General features: G+C 41.0%; 1 protein-coding gene across 1 annotated transcript in view; it reads right to left on the bottom strand.

The window, feature by feature from the left end:
* Nucleotides 1-17,292, bottom strand: part of GGH (gamma-glutamyl hydrolase (conjugase, folylpolygammaglutamyl hydrolase)) — a 33,204-nt gene extending 15,912 nt beyond the window's left edge. Inside the window, exons 1-4 of the mRNA XM_006860063.1 lie at nucleotides 17,184-17,292; nucleotides 12,869-12,980; nucleotides 6,782-6,832; nucleotides 4,615-4,699 (exon numbers count right to left, since the gene is read on the bottom strand). Coding sequence (XP_006860125.1) covers nucleotides 4,615-4,699; nucleotides 6,782-6,832; nucleotides 12,869-12,980; nucleotides 17,184-17,292 — 357 coding nt within the window. The remainder of the gene's footprint in view (nucleotides 1-4,614; nucleotides 4,700-6,781; nucleotides 6,833-12,868; nucleotides 12,981-17,183) is intronic.
* Between the last annotated feature and the right edge of the window lie 1,463 nt (nucleotides 17,293-18,755).

Below are 18,755 nucleotides of genomic sequence, written 5' to 3'. Positions count from 1 at the left end.
CTCTGAGAAAGCATGAGTTGCTACAATTTGATGGACTGGACTTTTGCTTATGGATGCAGTTCCTAAAAATTCTAATCAGAATGAAATACTCTTCAAATCAAGGAACATGCCTGTCTTCTCAGTGTACTGGACTGGTTGGTATGGGCAATTTAGACATTACTATTGCTATAAGTGACTGACTTGACACATTTCCATGGGTGTACTTGGTTTTAGAAAGAAGGGTTAAGGGAAAACCCCCACTGATGGGTTTTGCTGTTTTCCAGATGTGTCTGGTGAAAGGGGGTACAGAATGATGATGATGAGATTATATTATTTCAATTGTAGTATGAGTTGTGCTGGTCAGAACTGTAATTGTAGAAGACATGTAGCTAAAAGGAGAGAACAGTTATTTTTCATTTCAGGAATGGACAATCCCAGGACATCAAAAAGGAAGGGAATGAGTGGAATTTTGGATCCCTACCTGAGGAAGTAGGGACAGCAGAGTTGGTGGCAGAAGTGGTAACATGGAGCAGCTATGGACTCTAGGCCCACGGACTGAATGAGGCTGTGTACCTATGGGCTGGAGATTAGCTTTTGGACATTTATGTGTGCATCAAGTATTGATGATTTGTTCATTCACGATATATAAGGAGAAAATGGGGCCAGTGTGTTTTCGGTTGTACATGTTTTAGTTATATCAGGCATAAGTATGATGCAACCTAATATAGGCATAGTTAGCTGTACTCATAGGGACATTGAGACATGATCCACTTTATAAAGAAAAGAGCCAACAGATACTAAATAGATTTTAGAAGTATAAATGAAGATGAACCAATGTATGTAAAGAGAAAAGGGGAGAATTTGTGAGAAATAGCTGCTGGGGTGATGCATCTTCAGAATCAAGGATTTCTTAGGGGTAGCAGGTTGGCATGACAAAAGGGAACTCTGAGAAGAGGAAGAGACTAGTTTGACCTACTTTTTTGTTGGTTAAGTGCCCTCAAGTTGCTACTGACCTATAACAACCTTATGCACAGCAGAACGAAACACTGCCCAACCTCACTACTGTTGCCACGCTTGAGTCCATCGATGCTGTCACTTGGCCAATCCATCTTGTTGGGGGTCTTCCTCTTTTTCTCTGACCCTCCACCTTACCAAACATGATACCCTTCTCGAGCAACTGGTCCCTCCTGACAATATATCAGAAGTATGAGAGACAAAGTTTGGCCATCTTTGCCTCCAAGGGGCACTCTGGCTGCACTTCTTCCAAAACAGATCTGTTGGTTCTATGGGCAGCCCATGGCACTTTCAATATTCTCCTCCAATACCATAACTCAAAAGCATCAATTCTTCTATGATCTTCCTTATTCACTGTCCAGCTTTCACATCCATATGAGGTTACTAAAAATACCATGGCTTGGTTCAGGCACACCACAGTCCTCAAGCTGACATCTTTGCTCTTCAACTCTTGAAAAAGGTCTAGTGCAACAGATTTGTCTAATGCTATGTGTATCGTTTGATTTCTTGACTGCTGCTTCCGTGAGTGTTGATAGTTGATCTAAGAAGAATGAAGTCCTTGACAACTTCAATCTTTTCTCCAGTGATAAGAATGTTGTTTATCGGTCCAGTTGTGAGGATTTTTGTTTTCTTTACATTGAGATGCAATCCATACCGAAGGCTGTGCTCTTTGATCTTCATCAGTATATGTTTTAAGTGCTCTTCACTTTTAGCAAGCAAGGTTGTATCACCTGCATACCGCAGGTTGTTAATGAATCTTCCTCCAATCCTGATGCCATGTTTTTCTTCATATAAACCAGCTTCCCAGATTATTTGCTCAACATACAGGTTGAATAAGACTCTTTTAAAATAAGAATACACCCATCAAGGAAGTAGGGGAAGTTCATAGGGAGGGGGTGAAACTAACTTTAAATGAGAATGCTCTCTGTAGGGACTAGTAGATGCCATTCAGGAAAGACTGTAAACTCCAAAGTACCCAGTAAAGGGGAAATGGAGGAGGGGCTTTTTCCAAGTTAGGTTCATAAAACTCTTTGTCAAATGGCCATGCAATAAATACATCTACCCATGTCTACAGAGCTGGGTGGCTGATTTTGCAAAACCAAATAAAGAAAAGTTCATTCTGACTGGAAGAAAAAAAAAAGAAAACACTGAGAGATAGGTAAGTCACCATGAAGGGTCGTAGAGTGGTACTATAGGATAATAAACACTGGACTGCTAACCAAGAGGTCAGTGGTCCAAACCCACCACCTGCTCCTCAGAAACCCTACACAGGGTCGCTGTGAGTGGAACCAACTCAATAGCTATTAATAACAAGGCACCATTAGTCAGCATGCAAGGAGAAGGCCTGGTCAACAGTACTCTGAGCTCCTTGCAAATCCCAGAATTGCATATGAAACAAGCAGGGACCACCGTGTTACATGGAGCAGGCACCTGACAGGTTAAGGAGGATGACGAAGTTATGGGATAACTGTGTGGGAAGCATTAACATAGGCTGAAACAAGTGTCCTCATGGAAAATTACAAAAAAAACAAAACATCTAAAATAATAGGTCAAGGGCAAGACTGCAGAGTAAGCAGACATATTGAGTCAACCCTCTGCAACAAAAACATGGTAAAACAGACACATATGGTGACCCTGGAACCCTGAGTATCAGAGGATAAGACAGAGAGGTGGATTGAGTGCAAGTGAAAGAGGATGCTGAACAGAAGCTGTGACAAAAAAGAAAAACAGGAAGACTGTGGGCTGGCATGGAGTAGAGTGACTGTCTAGAGATTTTGCAAGCAACTGTCGATACAGCAAAGAGTTCAGGTGGTATAATGGGTTACATGTTGGGCTGCTAACCAACCAGCTGCTCCATGGGGAAAAGATGAGACTTTCTGCTCCTGTAAAGATTTACAGTCTAGGAAATCCTCCTGTACAGGGATGCTAAGAGTCAGAACTGACTCAATGGCAGACAACCGCCAACCACTGTCAATACAGAGGACAAGGATGGAGGTCAGTGGCAGGGGGTGTTACTTCCTGGTAGATGGGGACATAGCCAATCCCTGTCCTCACCAACCCAGCAGCCAGCAAAACCCTGTCCTGTGCAGCCTCTGCTCTGATGGGGGTTAAATGCCAGGCATAGTGCCCTGTTTCTGGAGGTGCACGAACCCACCCTGTAAAAACAAAATTAAGAGCATTCACACTTCCAGTCTCTACCACATCCACCATGAGATAGATAGTGTGTACCGAAGAATACACCAAATTTCAGATTACACAAAAAACAAGACAGTGTGCCTCAAATAAGTCACCAAAATACAGAGTAAGAAAATATAATGATAAGGAATTTTAAAGTCTGCTAATTAGGCAGCTTCAGCAAATTGAAAGAAAGATCAAGAAAACTACTGATAAAATCAAAGAAAACATAGATAAAAAATATGGGAAGAAATTGACAAAATAATTGAAAAAATAGGAACTGTATAAAATTAACCCTAAGACTTCAGATACAGATAGTACACTGGAAGGGCAAAAAAACAGAACTGAATCAATGGAAAGCTAAATTTCTGAGCTTGGAAAAAAAAAAAAAAATCTCTAGAGAAACAATCAGGAAACAGAACAAAAAAAATCAAAAAGACTAAGATTTATGTCAGACACTATCTAGAAGGATTAACTAATGTATAATAGGAATTCCAGAACAGGAAGAGACAAAAAAAAAAAAAAAAAAAAAAAACCCATAGAGAATATTGTCCAAGAATTGTTGGAAAAAACTTCCTTAGCATCATGAAAATGAGATGATAATCATTCAAGAAGTTGGAAAATATCCAAACAGGATAAACTCTAAAAGAAAAACAGTAATGCAAATTATAATCAAATTTTTCAAAACCAAAGACAAGGAAATAATCCTTAGAGCAGCTCAGAAAAAATGCAAAGTTACCTACAAAGGAGAACTTACAATAAGGCTAAATTCTGATTTCTCAGAAGAAATCATGCAGGCAAAAGGACATGGGATGACACATAAAATTCTGAAAGAAAAAATTGCCAACCAAGAATAATATATCCAGCAAAACTCTCCATCAAATACGACAGTGACAGGAGGTCATTTCAAACAAACAGAAATGAAAATTGCTTGTAAAACCCAGACCAACCTTACCAAAAAATACTAAAGGGAGTTCATTAGATGGAGAAACAAAAACAGCTGACAACAACCTGAGATTAACATACAAAACAATATCACCTAGACACAAGCCAGATAGAGAAGTATGCAAAATAAGACAGAACTACAAGACTGAAAAGGGAGAGCAAAAGACACAATTACAATAACAACAAAAAACAAAATAAAAAGAGTGAATAATCTAGTTACAGAACTTCCAAGTGAGGAGGAAATCAAACAGATTTCAAGAAAAAGTAAAATTAAAAACAAACCAAACTGTAACCCTAAAAGCTACAGCAAGCCTTACTATTAGTCCTAGCTCAACCCTCACTACCAATACTAACCCTAGTCCTAACTACATCCTAACAATAAAGAAGTCCTAGGCCTAGCCAAGACCTAGTCATAGTTCCAACCCTAACCCTCACTCCTAGTCACCATACCCACCCTCAAAATAATAATAACAATAATAATAATAAACAATTGATATTTACCTTTAGGGCAGAGTTATAAAATATTCTGGCCACTTTGGCATAATCTGAGTTCTTTAGGCTAACACTTCCTCCAGGGAAAAGGATCCTGAAAAACATCAAATAGAGTGCTTTTCCCCACAGAAATGGACTGCAAAGCACATGGTCAGCAGTTCAAGCCCACCAGTCATTTCATGGGAAAAAGATGAGGCTTTCTGTACTGGCAAAGGTGTGCAGCCTTGGAAACCCTATATAGGGTCACTGTGAGTCGCACTGTGGGTTAATGCGCCAGACTGCAAAGTCATTTGAACTGCAAGGTCGGCGGTTCAAGCTCACCAGAAGCTCCTCGGAAACCCTATACAGGGTCGCTATGGGTCGGAATTGACTTGAAAGCACTTTAACAACAACAACAACAACAACAACAACAACAATGAGTCAAACTGTCTTCCTGGCACTTAACATACCTCCTCACCCCAATTGTAAAAACAAAAGCAAACAGAATTTACTTTAGACATTATTCTATGTATTACTTTTTGCACCTGAAAATACCACAGTGTTCACTTAACAAGTGATCCAGAGTAGCACCTATAGATAGCCTGAGTTTAAACTCCTGCAGATGTTCCTATTACAGATATATAGTCTATTTTATTTAAACAATTTCCAACTAATGGACTATTGGGTGGTTTCTAAATTTTTGATATCACAAACAATTCTGCAACATACACACTTAAAACAGATTTGTACAATAAACTTCCTTCTAAAGAATTTCCTGGATCAAAAGGAATGGTACATTTTAAAGGCCAACAGATACTGAAAAACTGGCCCCAACTAGGTTCTAGTCCTGGTGTGATGCTGTAGGATAAGCCCTGTACTGGTAAAAGATTGAGAGTTCAAATCCATCAGCTCCTTTTGGAAATCTTATCCAGGTTCACTAGAACTTCTGCTGTGGCGTTGTAGGATCAGCCCAGTGCTGAACCACAAGATTGGCAATTCAAACCCACTAGCTGCTCGTTGGAAACCTTATTAGTGTGGCTATGAGTTGGAACCGACTCAACAGCGCTTGAAACCACCCAATAGTCCATTAGTTGGAAACTGCTGTCTTTACAACAACAAGCTATCTCATTTACATTCCTATTAATTAAGCACAAGAGCACTTGTTTCATCATACTCACATCATTGTATATTAGCAAATTTTCTCATCTTTACCAATTCGGTAGTTGAAAAATGGTTTTTAATTGCTATAATTAGCTTACTTTTAATTATGAGTAACACTGAACATTTTTCATATGCTTAAAAATACTTTTCTGTGAGCTAATCAATCATGGAGTCCTCATGTGGTGCTGTGGGTTAATGTGCTGGACTGCAAAGTCAGTTTGAACTGCAAGGTTGGTAGTTCAAGCTCACCAGCCACTCCTTGGAAACCCCTTTCCAGGGTCACTATGGATCAGAACTGACTCAAAGGCACTTAACAACAACAGCTATCAATCATATCCTTTCTGGTCAAGCCAGAGGATAGAAAGTTTATCTTTTCCATTTTCTACTCAAGTTACCATCTGAAAGCCAGCCAATCAATATCATCAAACTTATAGCTGTTGCTGCTAAGTGCTGTCAAGTCAATTCTGACTCTTAGCAACCCTGTATACGGTTTCCAAGGAGTTTCTGGTGAGTTTGAGCTACCGACATTGTGGTTAGCAGTCCAGTCAAACCTAGCACTTATAAATTGCCAAAGTGACTTCAAAACATTTAAGCTAATCATTAAAAGAACTACGACTGTGTCACACATTTAAATATATACTATGTGTGTGTACATAGCATGCATACATATATCCTAATCTGCCTTCTCTACAGAACTTTTGCATCTCTCAACAAAATAATTCCTATAAATAAGAACTCAGAAAATGACCGTGCTATGCTACTTGAAGATAATTAAACAGAAACATGTAAATGATACCTATGAGAACCAGGAACTCGTTGGGACTGCCTTGTTTATCTAGGTCTTGAAGGTTTGCCGCCTTAGAGAGAGTACAGCTTAACACTTTTCTGTTCCTCTCTATTTGTGGAGACTATGTTGAGTTGTCCTTCTCTGACAGGCTCTGGCTTTCACAGACTTTAATGTACTCACATATAGTAGTTTTTACAAAAGTACAAACATACATGTATACACTGTATCACACCAATGCCACCAGCTTACCCATTAATTGATTTGAAGAGCTTCTCATATTCTTGAGTTGTAAGATCAAGCCTGAAAACAATAAAAATTGTTATAAAATATCCATTTCTATAACTTAAGGAAAATTAAAAAAATAAAGGCTCTAAATGAAGTCATCACATTAATTTTCAAAAGTCAGATGAAAAACAATTCTTAAATTCCAAGTAACGTTCTCTATCTTCCTAGAAACATTTTTTAAACTACAAAAAAGTTATATCATTATCTCTTTATTTTGTTAACTGAACAAACAGATATATCTTTTTGTGGTCTAGCGTCATCTGATACTATAAAATATGTGCTAAAAAGCAAAACATTTTAAACCATGAGCATCAATAATTTCTCCATGGGTGAAAACTGTAGCAGTCTGCTTTCCTAGAGATTTACAGCCTTAGCAACCTTATGGGGTATATATAGTTCTAATCTGTTCTACAGGGTTCCTGAGTCACAATCCACGTGATGGCAAAGGGTTTTGTTGTTGCTATTTTAACTTCTTTGCTAGGCAAGCATTATAAGAAAAGATACAGACATTAAGCACATGTTGTTGTTGTTACGAAACACTACCCAATCCTGGGCCAACCTCACTACTGTTGCCACGCTTGAGTCCATCAATGCTGCCACTTGGCCAATCCATCTCGCTGGGGATCTGCCTCTTTTTCTGTGACCCTCCATCCCACCTAACATGATATCCTTCTCCAGTGACTGGTCCCTCTTGACAACATGTCCAAAGTGTGAGAGACGAAATTTGGCCATCCTGGCCTGCAAGGAGCACTCTGGCTGCACTTCTTCCAAAACGGATCTATTGGTTCTTTTGGTAGTCCATGGCACTTTCAGTATTCTCCTCCAACACCATAACTCAAAGGCATCAATTTTTCTACAGTCTTCCTTATTCACTGTCCAGCTTTTGCATGCATATGAGGCTATTGAAAATACCATGGCTTGGATCAGGTTCACCTTAGTCCTCAGCTGACATCTTTGCTCTTCAACACTTTAAAAAGGTCTTGTGCAGCATATGCAGCAGATTTATAAGCAGATACATACTGTAAAATTGGCCCCAATTAGGCTTTAGTCCTGGTATGCCACTGTAGGATAAGCACTGGACTCGTAGCCGCAAGGTCAGCAGTTCAAACCCACCAGCTACTTTTGAAAACCCTATACAAGGTCACTATGAGTCAGAACCCACTCACCGACTCAACAGCACACAACAAAAAGCTTTATTAATATGTGTATCATAAATTCAGGCAGCTATGGCTGATAAGGGCTTCTGGTGTGGCACTGTAGGATCACCATGGGACTTCAAACCACAAGGTCAGCAGTTGAAGCCCACCAATTGCTCCTTGGAAATCCTATATGGAGTCACTATGAGCCTGAACCAACTCAAAGGCACTTCACAACAATAATAAAAGGCCTTGTGTGCATCGTTTCATTTACATCCTTTTTGCCGTGATGACAATATAACCATAAGTATAGTACTTTCCATGAGTTCTGTTGACTCTTTCCAGCAAATCATCTAACTCAAAATAGTAGTAGGAGGCAGCAGGTCAGAAGTGAGCTTACAGTCATTGTCCTGAGAGTAGAGAAGGAACCACTGGAACAGCCCAACATCCTGAGGGCTTTCCCTTTTCCTCCTCCTCCAGTTCCTAGTTTTCAACAACAAACCACAGACAGACTCACTAGGAAGCCAGACAGGCAGGTGGCTGGGGAAGTAAAAACTCAATCAGGACAGGGAAACTCTAGCTGGTGCCTATCCAGGGCCATGGACCTTCTAGGGTGATTTACATTGGATGGTCTTATCTCAAGCTGCACGTATCTTAGGAGCCCCTGGAGTATTTAGCATCTGCATTTTGTTGAGCAAAAAAACTCTGTAACTATGCTTAACCCATGTGAATCATGTGACCCTTGGAGTATAGCACTGGGTGGGTTATAAGATTTTGGAGTCCTCCTCTTGGTGCTATTCAGGACTCCTGGTATGGTGCTGTGGACTGCAAACCACAAAGTCAGCAGTTCAAACCCACCAGCTACTCCTCAAAAACCCTACAAAGGGTTGCTATGAGTCGTGACTGACTCAAAGGCACTTAACAACAACAACCTCCTACAGTGCAAAGTGGGGCAAAAGTAGCCTCCATCCTGCCCAGGCAGCCTTCATTGCCTAGGGGAGAGTCAGTTTACTATGGAGTTGTTCCTGTACTTTCCTGTCGACTTTCTGAGCATAATAAAATGGTTTTCATTTTGTCAACACTGTGCTACTGTCGTGTGTATGCAACTCAATCGGATGAGATGGACATAGCACCCACTGAGGAGTTGACGCTACTGGCCGGGGTTCTCATCCTAATAGTCTTCCGGTGGTTTGGGATCTTAGGACTGCCTCTGAGATAACCTGCATATGCAACACAGTAGCTGTGAACCCGGGGAGGGAGCTGACATGCAGCTGGAATCCTGAAGGAAAAACCTCAATTTTCAGCTAACAGGCTTGAAGTAAGGGTATCATGTGAACTACCAAGCTTGTAATTGACATCTGAAGTCTTGGGCCTACTTCACAGTCTGAAGGATGGTGTCTTTATAACTTGCGAAATCTGACCCAGTTCTAACTGGCTAGGGTTAGAGGAAGAAGTACCTCAAGGGCACTGGTATCAGAAGTAAACAGAGAAGTAGGAAGTGGAGATGAGATGTCTTTTTACTGATCCATACAGCCTATAAGAAATGACTATAGACAATAGACAAATCAATGTAGATGTGACTACTCTGCCCATGCACTAATTCTGAAGCACCCTGAAAGGGTCTCCTAACAATCACATGGAAGCAGCGATCCAAGAATCAAAAGATATATTGCATTAGGCAAATCTACCACAAAAGACTTCTTTAAAGCATTAAAGAGCAACAATGTCACTTTGAGGACTAAGGTGTGCTGGGACCAAGTCATGGTATTTTCAATCACTTCATATGCATTTGAAAGCTGGATAATGGATCAGGAAGAATGGAGAAGACCTGATGCATCTGAATTAGGGTGTTGGTGAAGAATATTGAACAGATCATGAACAGTAAGAAGGACAAACAAATCTCTCTTGGAAGAACAATCAGTTAGCTCTTTAGAAGGAGCGAATGGCAAGCTTGGATAGAGTTTGTTAGGGACTAGACCCTGGAGAAGGACATTATTCTCGGTAAAGTAGAAAATCAGTAAAAAGAGGAAGATCCTCAGTGAAATGCACTAACATAGTAGCTTCAACAATGGGCTTAAACAAGACAATGATCGTGAGCTTGGTGCGGGAACAGACACAATTTTGTTCTGTTGTTCAGAGTTACCATGAGTTGTAACTGAATCGATGGCACGTAACAACAACTACAATCACCCTATTGATGATTTTAGCCCTTTCCCCAGAGAAAATCAGTGGTATTAATTTGAGACAGTTGGCTACAATGTATAATTAAGCCACAGTGAAATGTGTTTATTCTTCAAAATGATAAATGCAAAAACAAGGAAAGAGAGTATCACACGTATTTGTGAAATTCCTGCAAGAGTTCTCCCACATTTAGCAATCTTCTGTTTCTTTAAGAAAATAAACACATAATATAACCTCTAAACCTCCCACAATAAGAAGTAGATTTATAATCAGATGGCAACAAGTTCCAACATTCCTGTCCCAAGTAAAAGGTTTAATTTTGTTTTGTTTTCGGGTGGAGGAAGCAGGTAGAATGCCTTTCCCTTTAATCAAACCATAATCCCACTGGGGAATAAAGTTTTCTTTAAATTAATGAGTAATGAGTAACAACAGTGTAGGGTGTTTCCTGTTATTGTTATTAAGTACCAAATCCTGTATAGGGTTTCCAAGAAGCGACTGGAGCATCTTACAGTTCAAATCAACCTTGCAGTCCAGTGTTTATCCTACAGCACCACACCAGGACTCCAGGGTGTTTCTTAATAAAACTAACCAATTTTGAGATATAAAACGAGCAAATTGGATGCAGAGAAGTAAGCACAAGTGGAGGAAAGATAGATGCCACATAGAACGTACCAAAGAACTTGGACACAGAGGCCGACACAAAGATTTTCCCTCAGAGCACAGAGGGAGCCTGCCCACAAAACCAGCGCCCTGGATTCAGATGTCTAGCCTGGAGGCCTGGTGTGCTTGACTGCTCACAGCAAAAATGGCAGTTCAAACCAACTCAACTGATCCTCAGAAACAGGGTCACTATTAATCGGAAACAACTCAATGGCACTTAACAAGCTGTGAGAAAACAAACTCCTGTGGTTATAGGAACACTGGGAAACTAACATACCTCAGCTGAAGATAAACTTGTATGCCAACAGTTAACATTCTCAGTGTCACTGTCGTAAATACCAATATTTTGCAAGTCATCCGCAGTTTCAAAACTCTGGTCATCCCGTTCATCTATTTGCTCTTCCTTGTACTCTTTCATCCCATTAGTCATCAAGTCCTATTCATTTTTTTTTTAAAGAACATTTACATAATGATCCTGAAACCAGAGCTTGTCACTTCACACCTAGCCAAATACAACAGGCTCTGAAGTGGCCTACCAGTCTTTGTCTCTCCTGTGTGGCACTGTAGGATAAGCACTGAACTACAATAAGACTGGCAGTTCAAACCCACCAGTCGCTCCTCAGAAACCTCACACAGGGTCACTATAAGTGAAACCTGCAATGGTAGCACTTCGCAAAAAAGCCCATCATGCCATTAGGCTATCAAGTCATCTTCCACCTGAGTGGTGTTCATCAAAGGTTGAGGTTTCAGTACACCCAGAGGTGCCTTGGAAGAAAGGTCTGGCAATCTACTTTCAAAAAATCAGTCACTGAATATGGGGCACAGCTCTACACTGACACACACGGGGTCTCAATGTGTTGGAGTCAACAGATTTGCTTTCACCGGGCCAATGGTGGTGTAGTATGGTCTCACTTTACCTGTAGGCGACCTGGGCTAGACTCCTGGCCAATGCGCCTCATGCCCACCCACTGCCCACCTGTGAGTGGAAGCTTCTGTGTTCTGCGATGCTGTATAGATCTCAGAAGAGCTTTCAGATAAGGGAAGAAAGGTCAATCAGTCCGTATTCTGAAGACTGGGTTCCAGATAAGATTTCATTTGAAAAATCAGATGTGCAACTAAAAACGTAAAGACTAATGTTCAAAAGCAAATGTTTACTTTGGGACACAGAATCTTAATATTTAAATGAAAAAGATCAAGCAAGAAGACAATCCTTATGACTCTAATTTGTAGTATAATTCTCTAAACTATAATGCTTGCATTTTGATTACTTAAACAGTACTTTGTTATAATTTTCATTAGTGAATTATTTATAAAGACAGCTTATAAATAAACAAAGAATGACTCATAATGGATTCGACTGGGAGCTGGGAGATTCCATGATACATATTAACTTGAGCTGACAATATTGATTACCTTTTTTGTTAAAAACAAAAAAACACCTCTTTTGAAATCAAAATATGAGATGAATCCATTTCTTTCTAATGGGTCATTTTATTACATAAAACAACACTGCTACATTAGTCATTTATACACTTAAAACAGAGTGTGAAAGCATTTTATAAAAAGCCACCTAAATAAACACTTCCTTGATTCCCTGTTTCCCTCCCTAATATTATGGACTGTTGTTGTTAAGTGCCATTGGGTTGGTTTCAACTCAAAGTGACCCTGTATAGGGTTTCTGAGGAACAGTTGGTGAGTTTGAACTGCTAACCTTGCAGTTCAAATGAGTTTGCGGTCCAGTGCTTACGCACACGAGGAATACAATATTATGGAATAAAACTGGCTAAATTCCGTATTCTTTAATTTTATTACTTTCATGGCATCTAATGAGGGCCACTGTTTCTGGGACAAAGGAAACTGTCATTTAGTTTTGAAGCAAATGCCCATGACATGCTTTTAATTATGTTACAGATAAACAGAGCTTCATATAGTAAACAATCTAAGGAGAGACTCTAAGCATTATGTCTTTGGCAGAAATCAAACACAGTGTTATTATAGTTAAATGATGAAGAATTAATTTGAGAGATAACGTATCGCAACTACTATATATAATGTTGGCAATATCAAACCATACCTTACTGGTACAACTCTTGCACCTGCAGACTCCAGGTATTTTACATAGGATGCAGCAATATAGTACTTCCCAGACACATTCGTCCACATAGAGGCATTTTGCATTAATATCCCTAGATAACAAAACAAAAACAAATTTAGTTTCAAGCAATTTCCTTTTTTCCTGCTCAGAAACTAAATAAAACTTATCATTGTAAAAATTTACTCTTCCAATCTCCAGAACTAAATATGAAGCATTCCTGCAAGTATACCCACATATTTTGAGAAATAGTGACACTGATCTGAGTTTTAAGTAGCTTCCCCTCTCTTGCCACATCAAGGAGGGCAACTAAATTTTGAAAGCAAGTTCACACAGCCCCCAGCACCCTTCCTGTAACCTACCCACACCAATGCTGACTCATGACTACCCAGAATGACACAGTAGAAATGCTCCCACAGAGGTTCCAAGGCTGGGCATCGATAGGACACAGACTTTCACACCTTTTCCTCTGGAGTGGATTCAAACCATCAGCCTTCTGGCTAGCAGCTGACTGCTTTTAACCACTGTCCTCTCAAGGTTCTGATCTCAGAGTGTTGTTGTTAAGGTCATCCAGTCAGTTCCAATTCATAGCGACCCTGTGTAGTTTTCTAGGAGAGGCTGAAGGGTTTGAACTGCTGACCCTGTGGTTGGCAGTCCAGTTTTTATCCAAATCTTTAAATCTGGGCAGAGACTGCTCCTTTCCACTCATATCCAAAGATACATTATTTCCTTGACACCAAAAGAGTAGAAATATCTTCCATCCACATCTCCCCAAAAATCATCACCACCACCTAACCCAAGAAACCAACATCTTGTCTCCCAGACCACTATAACAGCTTTCTAAAAGTCTTCTACATCTATTCTTAACCTCTCCCCCAGCTCCAACCATTGCTCCACATGGAAACAAACTAATCATATCTCCAGTCTTTCAATCATCCAATACCTGCTATCTTCACTGAGGAAAATGAAGTTTGGCTGAGGAAACAAGAATTCAGGAATGTCACAGGAAATGCTTTGCAGCCACCAGCCACCTTATGTGTTTGGCACTATACTAGGGATATGGGTGAACAAAACACACAATAGGCCTTGCCTGTGGGCAGCTGAGATGGCAGGGAGAAAGCATACACAATAAACAAGATAAAAATGTAAACTATATGTATGATGACTGGTAGAAGAGCTAATGTGAAAAAGTACAGGAAGTGGGAAAGAGAGGTCTCTAAAACAGAGTAACCAGGAAAGACCTCCATGAGAAGGCAGAAATGAATTAAAGACATAAGAATGAGTATGCCTTATGAAAGTATCTTGAGAAAGAGTGGTCCTGAGCAAGAACAGCAAGTGCAAAAGCCCTCCTGAGTTGGGTGGCCATTACATAGCAAGTTCATCTGACAGAACCCAATAAACCAAGGGAGAAAATAATAGAAACAGAGATCAGGGCAATAATGGGTCAGCAGGGGTCATACTTCAATGGGTCTTCAAACACAAACAGCTAAGACCAGAAATGCTCTGCTCACTACCTCTCTGACCTCCTCTCCTAGCTCTTCAGCTGTGCTCAATCAGTCACACTGACCTTTTAGGGGCTCAGGATCCTGGCATATGTTCTTCCCTCCTCCCAGAATACCTCTGACCCTCTCCAAAGGTCTTGTTACTTCTACTCATCCTTTGTCCCAGCTTAATCATTTGTTTCATGGAAACCTTCCGTAAGCAAGCATGAAGTCATTATACTTTTCAGAGTAGCACATACCTCTTCTTCATAACAATCATTTTACCGTGGGGATTCAATTTGATTTACTAATAAGTCTGGTTTGGGTCAGCACTGAAACCCCATCCTCAGTACAGGCCAGGCATCCAGTACACAATCAAAACATGGAAGTGAACCTGTGTCTCAATACTTCATCACTGAAACACGCATCACACTTACAAGGACTCCTCCTGACACAAGGGTCTGTTGTCTCTGTTGTTCATTTCTATATTCCCAGCTTCTTACACTATCTGGAATTTATCAGGCACTCAGTTAACATTTGTAGAATATCAACATGTATGTATGACTAAGAAATTCATTTGGGCTTACAAATATTATTTAATAAAATGTAAGCAATCAGAAGGAATAACATGATACTGTTTAATAAGGACGCTTTTCTTTTCTTTAGTAGGAAAGATCATCTTCACTGAGGAAAATGAAGTTTGGCTGAGGAAAAAAGGATTCAGGAATGCCACCGGAAATGCTTTGCTGCCACCAGCCACAGCATGGACCTGGGCTACAGGTAGGGGTGAGGTGCCACACACACTCAGAAATAACTTGGGGCATCATGGGAACACAAGATATAAGAAATTATATAAGCACGCTGTAGCAGTTAAGTTCCAGCTAGACTACCCTATCCTCTGCCCTACACATACTCACTTTTCCCATTCCTGCGGAAACATTAAGTCTATCATCTACTCTTCATCCTTCAAAATCTGACTAAAGTCCTACCCACACTTTAAGGAACATCTTGTGGTTCCTTTGTCTTTGAATCCTCTGCACTTCCTCAAGCTAGGTCTTACACGTTGCAGGTGTCAGTTAGCTATTTTGCCTTATTGACTGAACTAAAATGAAAGAATCAATCTGCCACTGAGTCAATCTTGACTCATAGTGACCCTGTTTTCATAGCAACTCTATATAGGGTTTGTTTCTCCTGCGTAGAGAGAGGCTGGTGGGTTTGAACCACCAATCTTACAGTTAGCAGCCCAATGCCTAGTCCACAATGCCACATCCACAATGCCACAAGGGCTCCTTGGGAAGACCAAAAAGCACACATCCTTTTGCTACATTTGAATCAGGGCTATCCCTGATTTTAAGAAAGAGAAAAAAAATCCTTTCTCTCCTTTTCTCCTTCTCTCTGGACCCACATTTTCCAAGATAATACATAAAATTCCTATTTTGATGTATGCTTTGTTTTCTTTTCTTTAAAAACAAAAACCAGCTTTTGGAGAATCTAATCATAAAGGTATTTCACATTCCAAATACTTACACAGAAAACTAGGCTAAACCAAACATGTTTGCCTACAAGTTGATTCCAACTCATAGTCGCCCTATAGGGCATTGTAGAAATGCTCCATTGGGTTTCTGAGATTGTAAATCTTCACAGGTAGCCTTATCTTTTCTCAGGAGCAGCTGGTGGGTTTGAATTGCTCACCTTACAGCTAGCAAAACACAGAATCACCATTTGAAAGTTGGGCACTACTCATACTTATGAAAAATACTCCTCTACTTTTGGTTTAATTACAAAATGCCTGCTGGTCTTTAAGGAAGTGAAAATAAATAGTATGAATGACATAAACCTACAGATAAATAAAACTGATTTTACATTCCCACACATAAATTCAGAAGTGGCTCTATAGGATAAGCACTGGACTGTGAACCACAAGGTCGGCGGTTCAAGCTCAGAGGGAGAAGGATGAGGGTTTCTGCTCCCACAAAGATTTATGGCCTCTCAAACCATACATACATACAGAGGTTCACTATGAGTGGGAATTGATTGGATGGCACAACAACAACACATGTTATTACTCTTGGTAAATTTTAATCCCAAGGTAATTTATACCACGTAACTTTCCTCTATCCCGTGTTTCTAATGCTGTAAAAAATCAGTAAAAAAAAAAAATTCTTTGTGAAAAACGACATGCTTCACATTTACACCAAATAGAATTTATATTAGGATCATACATACCACTGCTGCCCTCCAGTGGTAAAGATAACAAAGTTTAAATAGACCATAATTTCTTTATTATTTAGTCGATTCAAGTTTTGTATGTATGAGTCGGGCTGCTAATCTCAATGTCAGCAGTTCGAAACTGCCTGTGGTTCTGCGGGCGAAAGATGAGGCTTTCTGCTCCCGTAAAGATTTACAGCCTCGGAAGCCTGTACAGGGTAGCTATGAGTCGGAAGCGACTACAGGGCACACCACCACCACCACTACACAATGCCTTCTATCTTCAAATGCGCCCTCAACCATCTAAAGTGCAATATATACAATCCACGTACAGCACTGTTTAATTTGTAGAAACAACTATCTATGTATAAAAAGAAAAACAGAATTCCTTAGGATTCTTCCTCCCTTAAAACTTGAAGAACCACATTAAGTGAAATCGACAAGGCAACTAGTTGGTATATTTCAGTATGAGCTTAATGGTGCCCGATCTCTAAATGAAGACACAATCAAAACCCCATAGTACTTGGGAGGTTGTAAAAGGCGCGTACAAGTTCTAGATCAAGTGATGTCAAGCATCCCCTGGAACCCCACCCCCATACCCTTATTACCAATGATGGGCTTCTCGGTGGTGCCGCTGGAGGATGCGGATAGCACGAGACTCGTCATTCCACAGAGAAGCAGGCCCAGCACGCTCAGCAACTGACCCGCGTTCGCCATCACGTTCTCAGCTTCTCCTGCAGCCACCCGCCACCTTTCAAACACTCCGCGCAAGGACAGCGGACGCAGTGTGACACGGGGTGGGTGCAGAGAGTAGCGAACGGGTTGGACAGAAGCGGAGCTCAGTCGTGCGAGACTATAGGAAATTCTCATTGCGCATGCGCTGTGACCACGGGGCGGAGTCGGGCGGTAGCGGAGGCGTTGTGGCGGACCTTGTTCCATCGCTCCCTCGGCGCTTTACGACCTCCGCCCCCTTGAGGCCAATAGTCGCCCCAGCAAAGACCCGGGAAACGGCTGGGTTGAGACTAAGGAAGGCTCTGCGTTCAACAAGGCAAGAAGGGAGGCTGGGATCGATTCTAGAAGACTCCTGAGAACTTTGCGCTAAGTGTCGCTCTTGGTGAAAAGGCCAGGACCTTCTCTTTCAGAACGCTGACGGCCGAGTTTGACACGCTGACGTTCTGAGTGAGGACCAGATTCTCCGCGGAAGGGCTTTACACAGTAAGCCCGTTTTTTCCGAGTCTAGGCATCTGAGGAGTAAAGGAAGCAGACGGAGGACGAGCATCACCTCACCTCAAATCTGGCTCAAGGAGGGGCCGACTCCTGGCTCCCCTGCAAAGCAGCAAATCCAGAGCAAACCCCATAATGATACCTGCCTGTGATAAACTCCACTGGGAAAGCCACCACAGATGTCTGTCCTGTAGACAGGGCCAGGCATGAGGGGTTCTGGTCCGGAATGAGGGTTCTAGCCACTCAGCTGCTGAGACAGAAGGCTTTCTGCTCCCTTGAAGATTGACCTCCTTGAAACTCTGTGGTTTCGAGGGGTTTGGGGAAGGGGGTCTCTTTTTTGGTTGGTTCCTATTCATTAAAAGTAGTTTAATGTTTCTATTTCAAACTTTAAAATTAGAGATTTCGGATCATTAGACTCGAAAATAATTAGAAAAGTAGATAGAATACAACTTTGTATTACTGTCTCTAAAAAGGTGCAATATCTTTCAATTCCATTTTTCCACGAACTTTTTGAAACCCCTTGTATATATGCATATGCTAGTACATTACCTCGACTCAGTTCCGACTCAGCGACCCTGTATAGGGTTTCCAAGGAGCAACTGGTGAGTTTGAACTACTGACTTTATGGTTAGCAGTCCACTGTTTATCCTACAGCACCACACCAGGCTTGGAAATTATCACCTCTATGGCCCAAGTTAAATTCAGTGCCATCGAGTCTAGTCGGTACCAACTCATAGCCACCTTATGCACAACAGAACGAAACACTGCCCGATCCTGGGCCAACTTCACTAAAGTTGCCACGCTTGAGTTCATCGATGCTGCCACTTGGCCAATCCATCTCGTTGGGGGGTCTTACTCTTTTTCTCTGACCCTCCACCTTACCAAACATGATATCCTTCTCCAGCGACTGGTCCCTCCTGACAATATGTCCAAAGTATGAAAGACGAAGTTTGGTC

The sequence above is a fragment of the Chrysochloris asiatica genome, unplaced genomic scaffold (assembly GCF_000296735.1).
Source record: "Chrysochloris asiatica unplaced genomic scaffold, ChrAsi1.0 scaffold00036, whole genome shotgun sequence".
Lineage (NCBI taxonomy): Eukaryota > Metazoa > Chordata > Mammalia > Afrosoricida > Chrysochloridae > Chrysochloris > Chrysochloris asiatica.
This window is presented reverse-complemented; position numbering and strand designations above follow the sequence as displayed.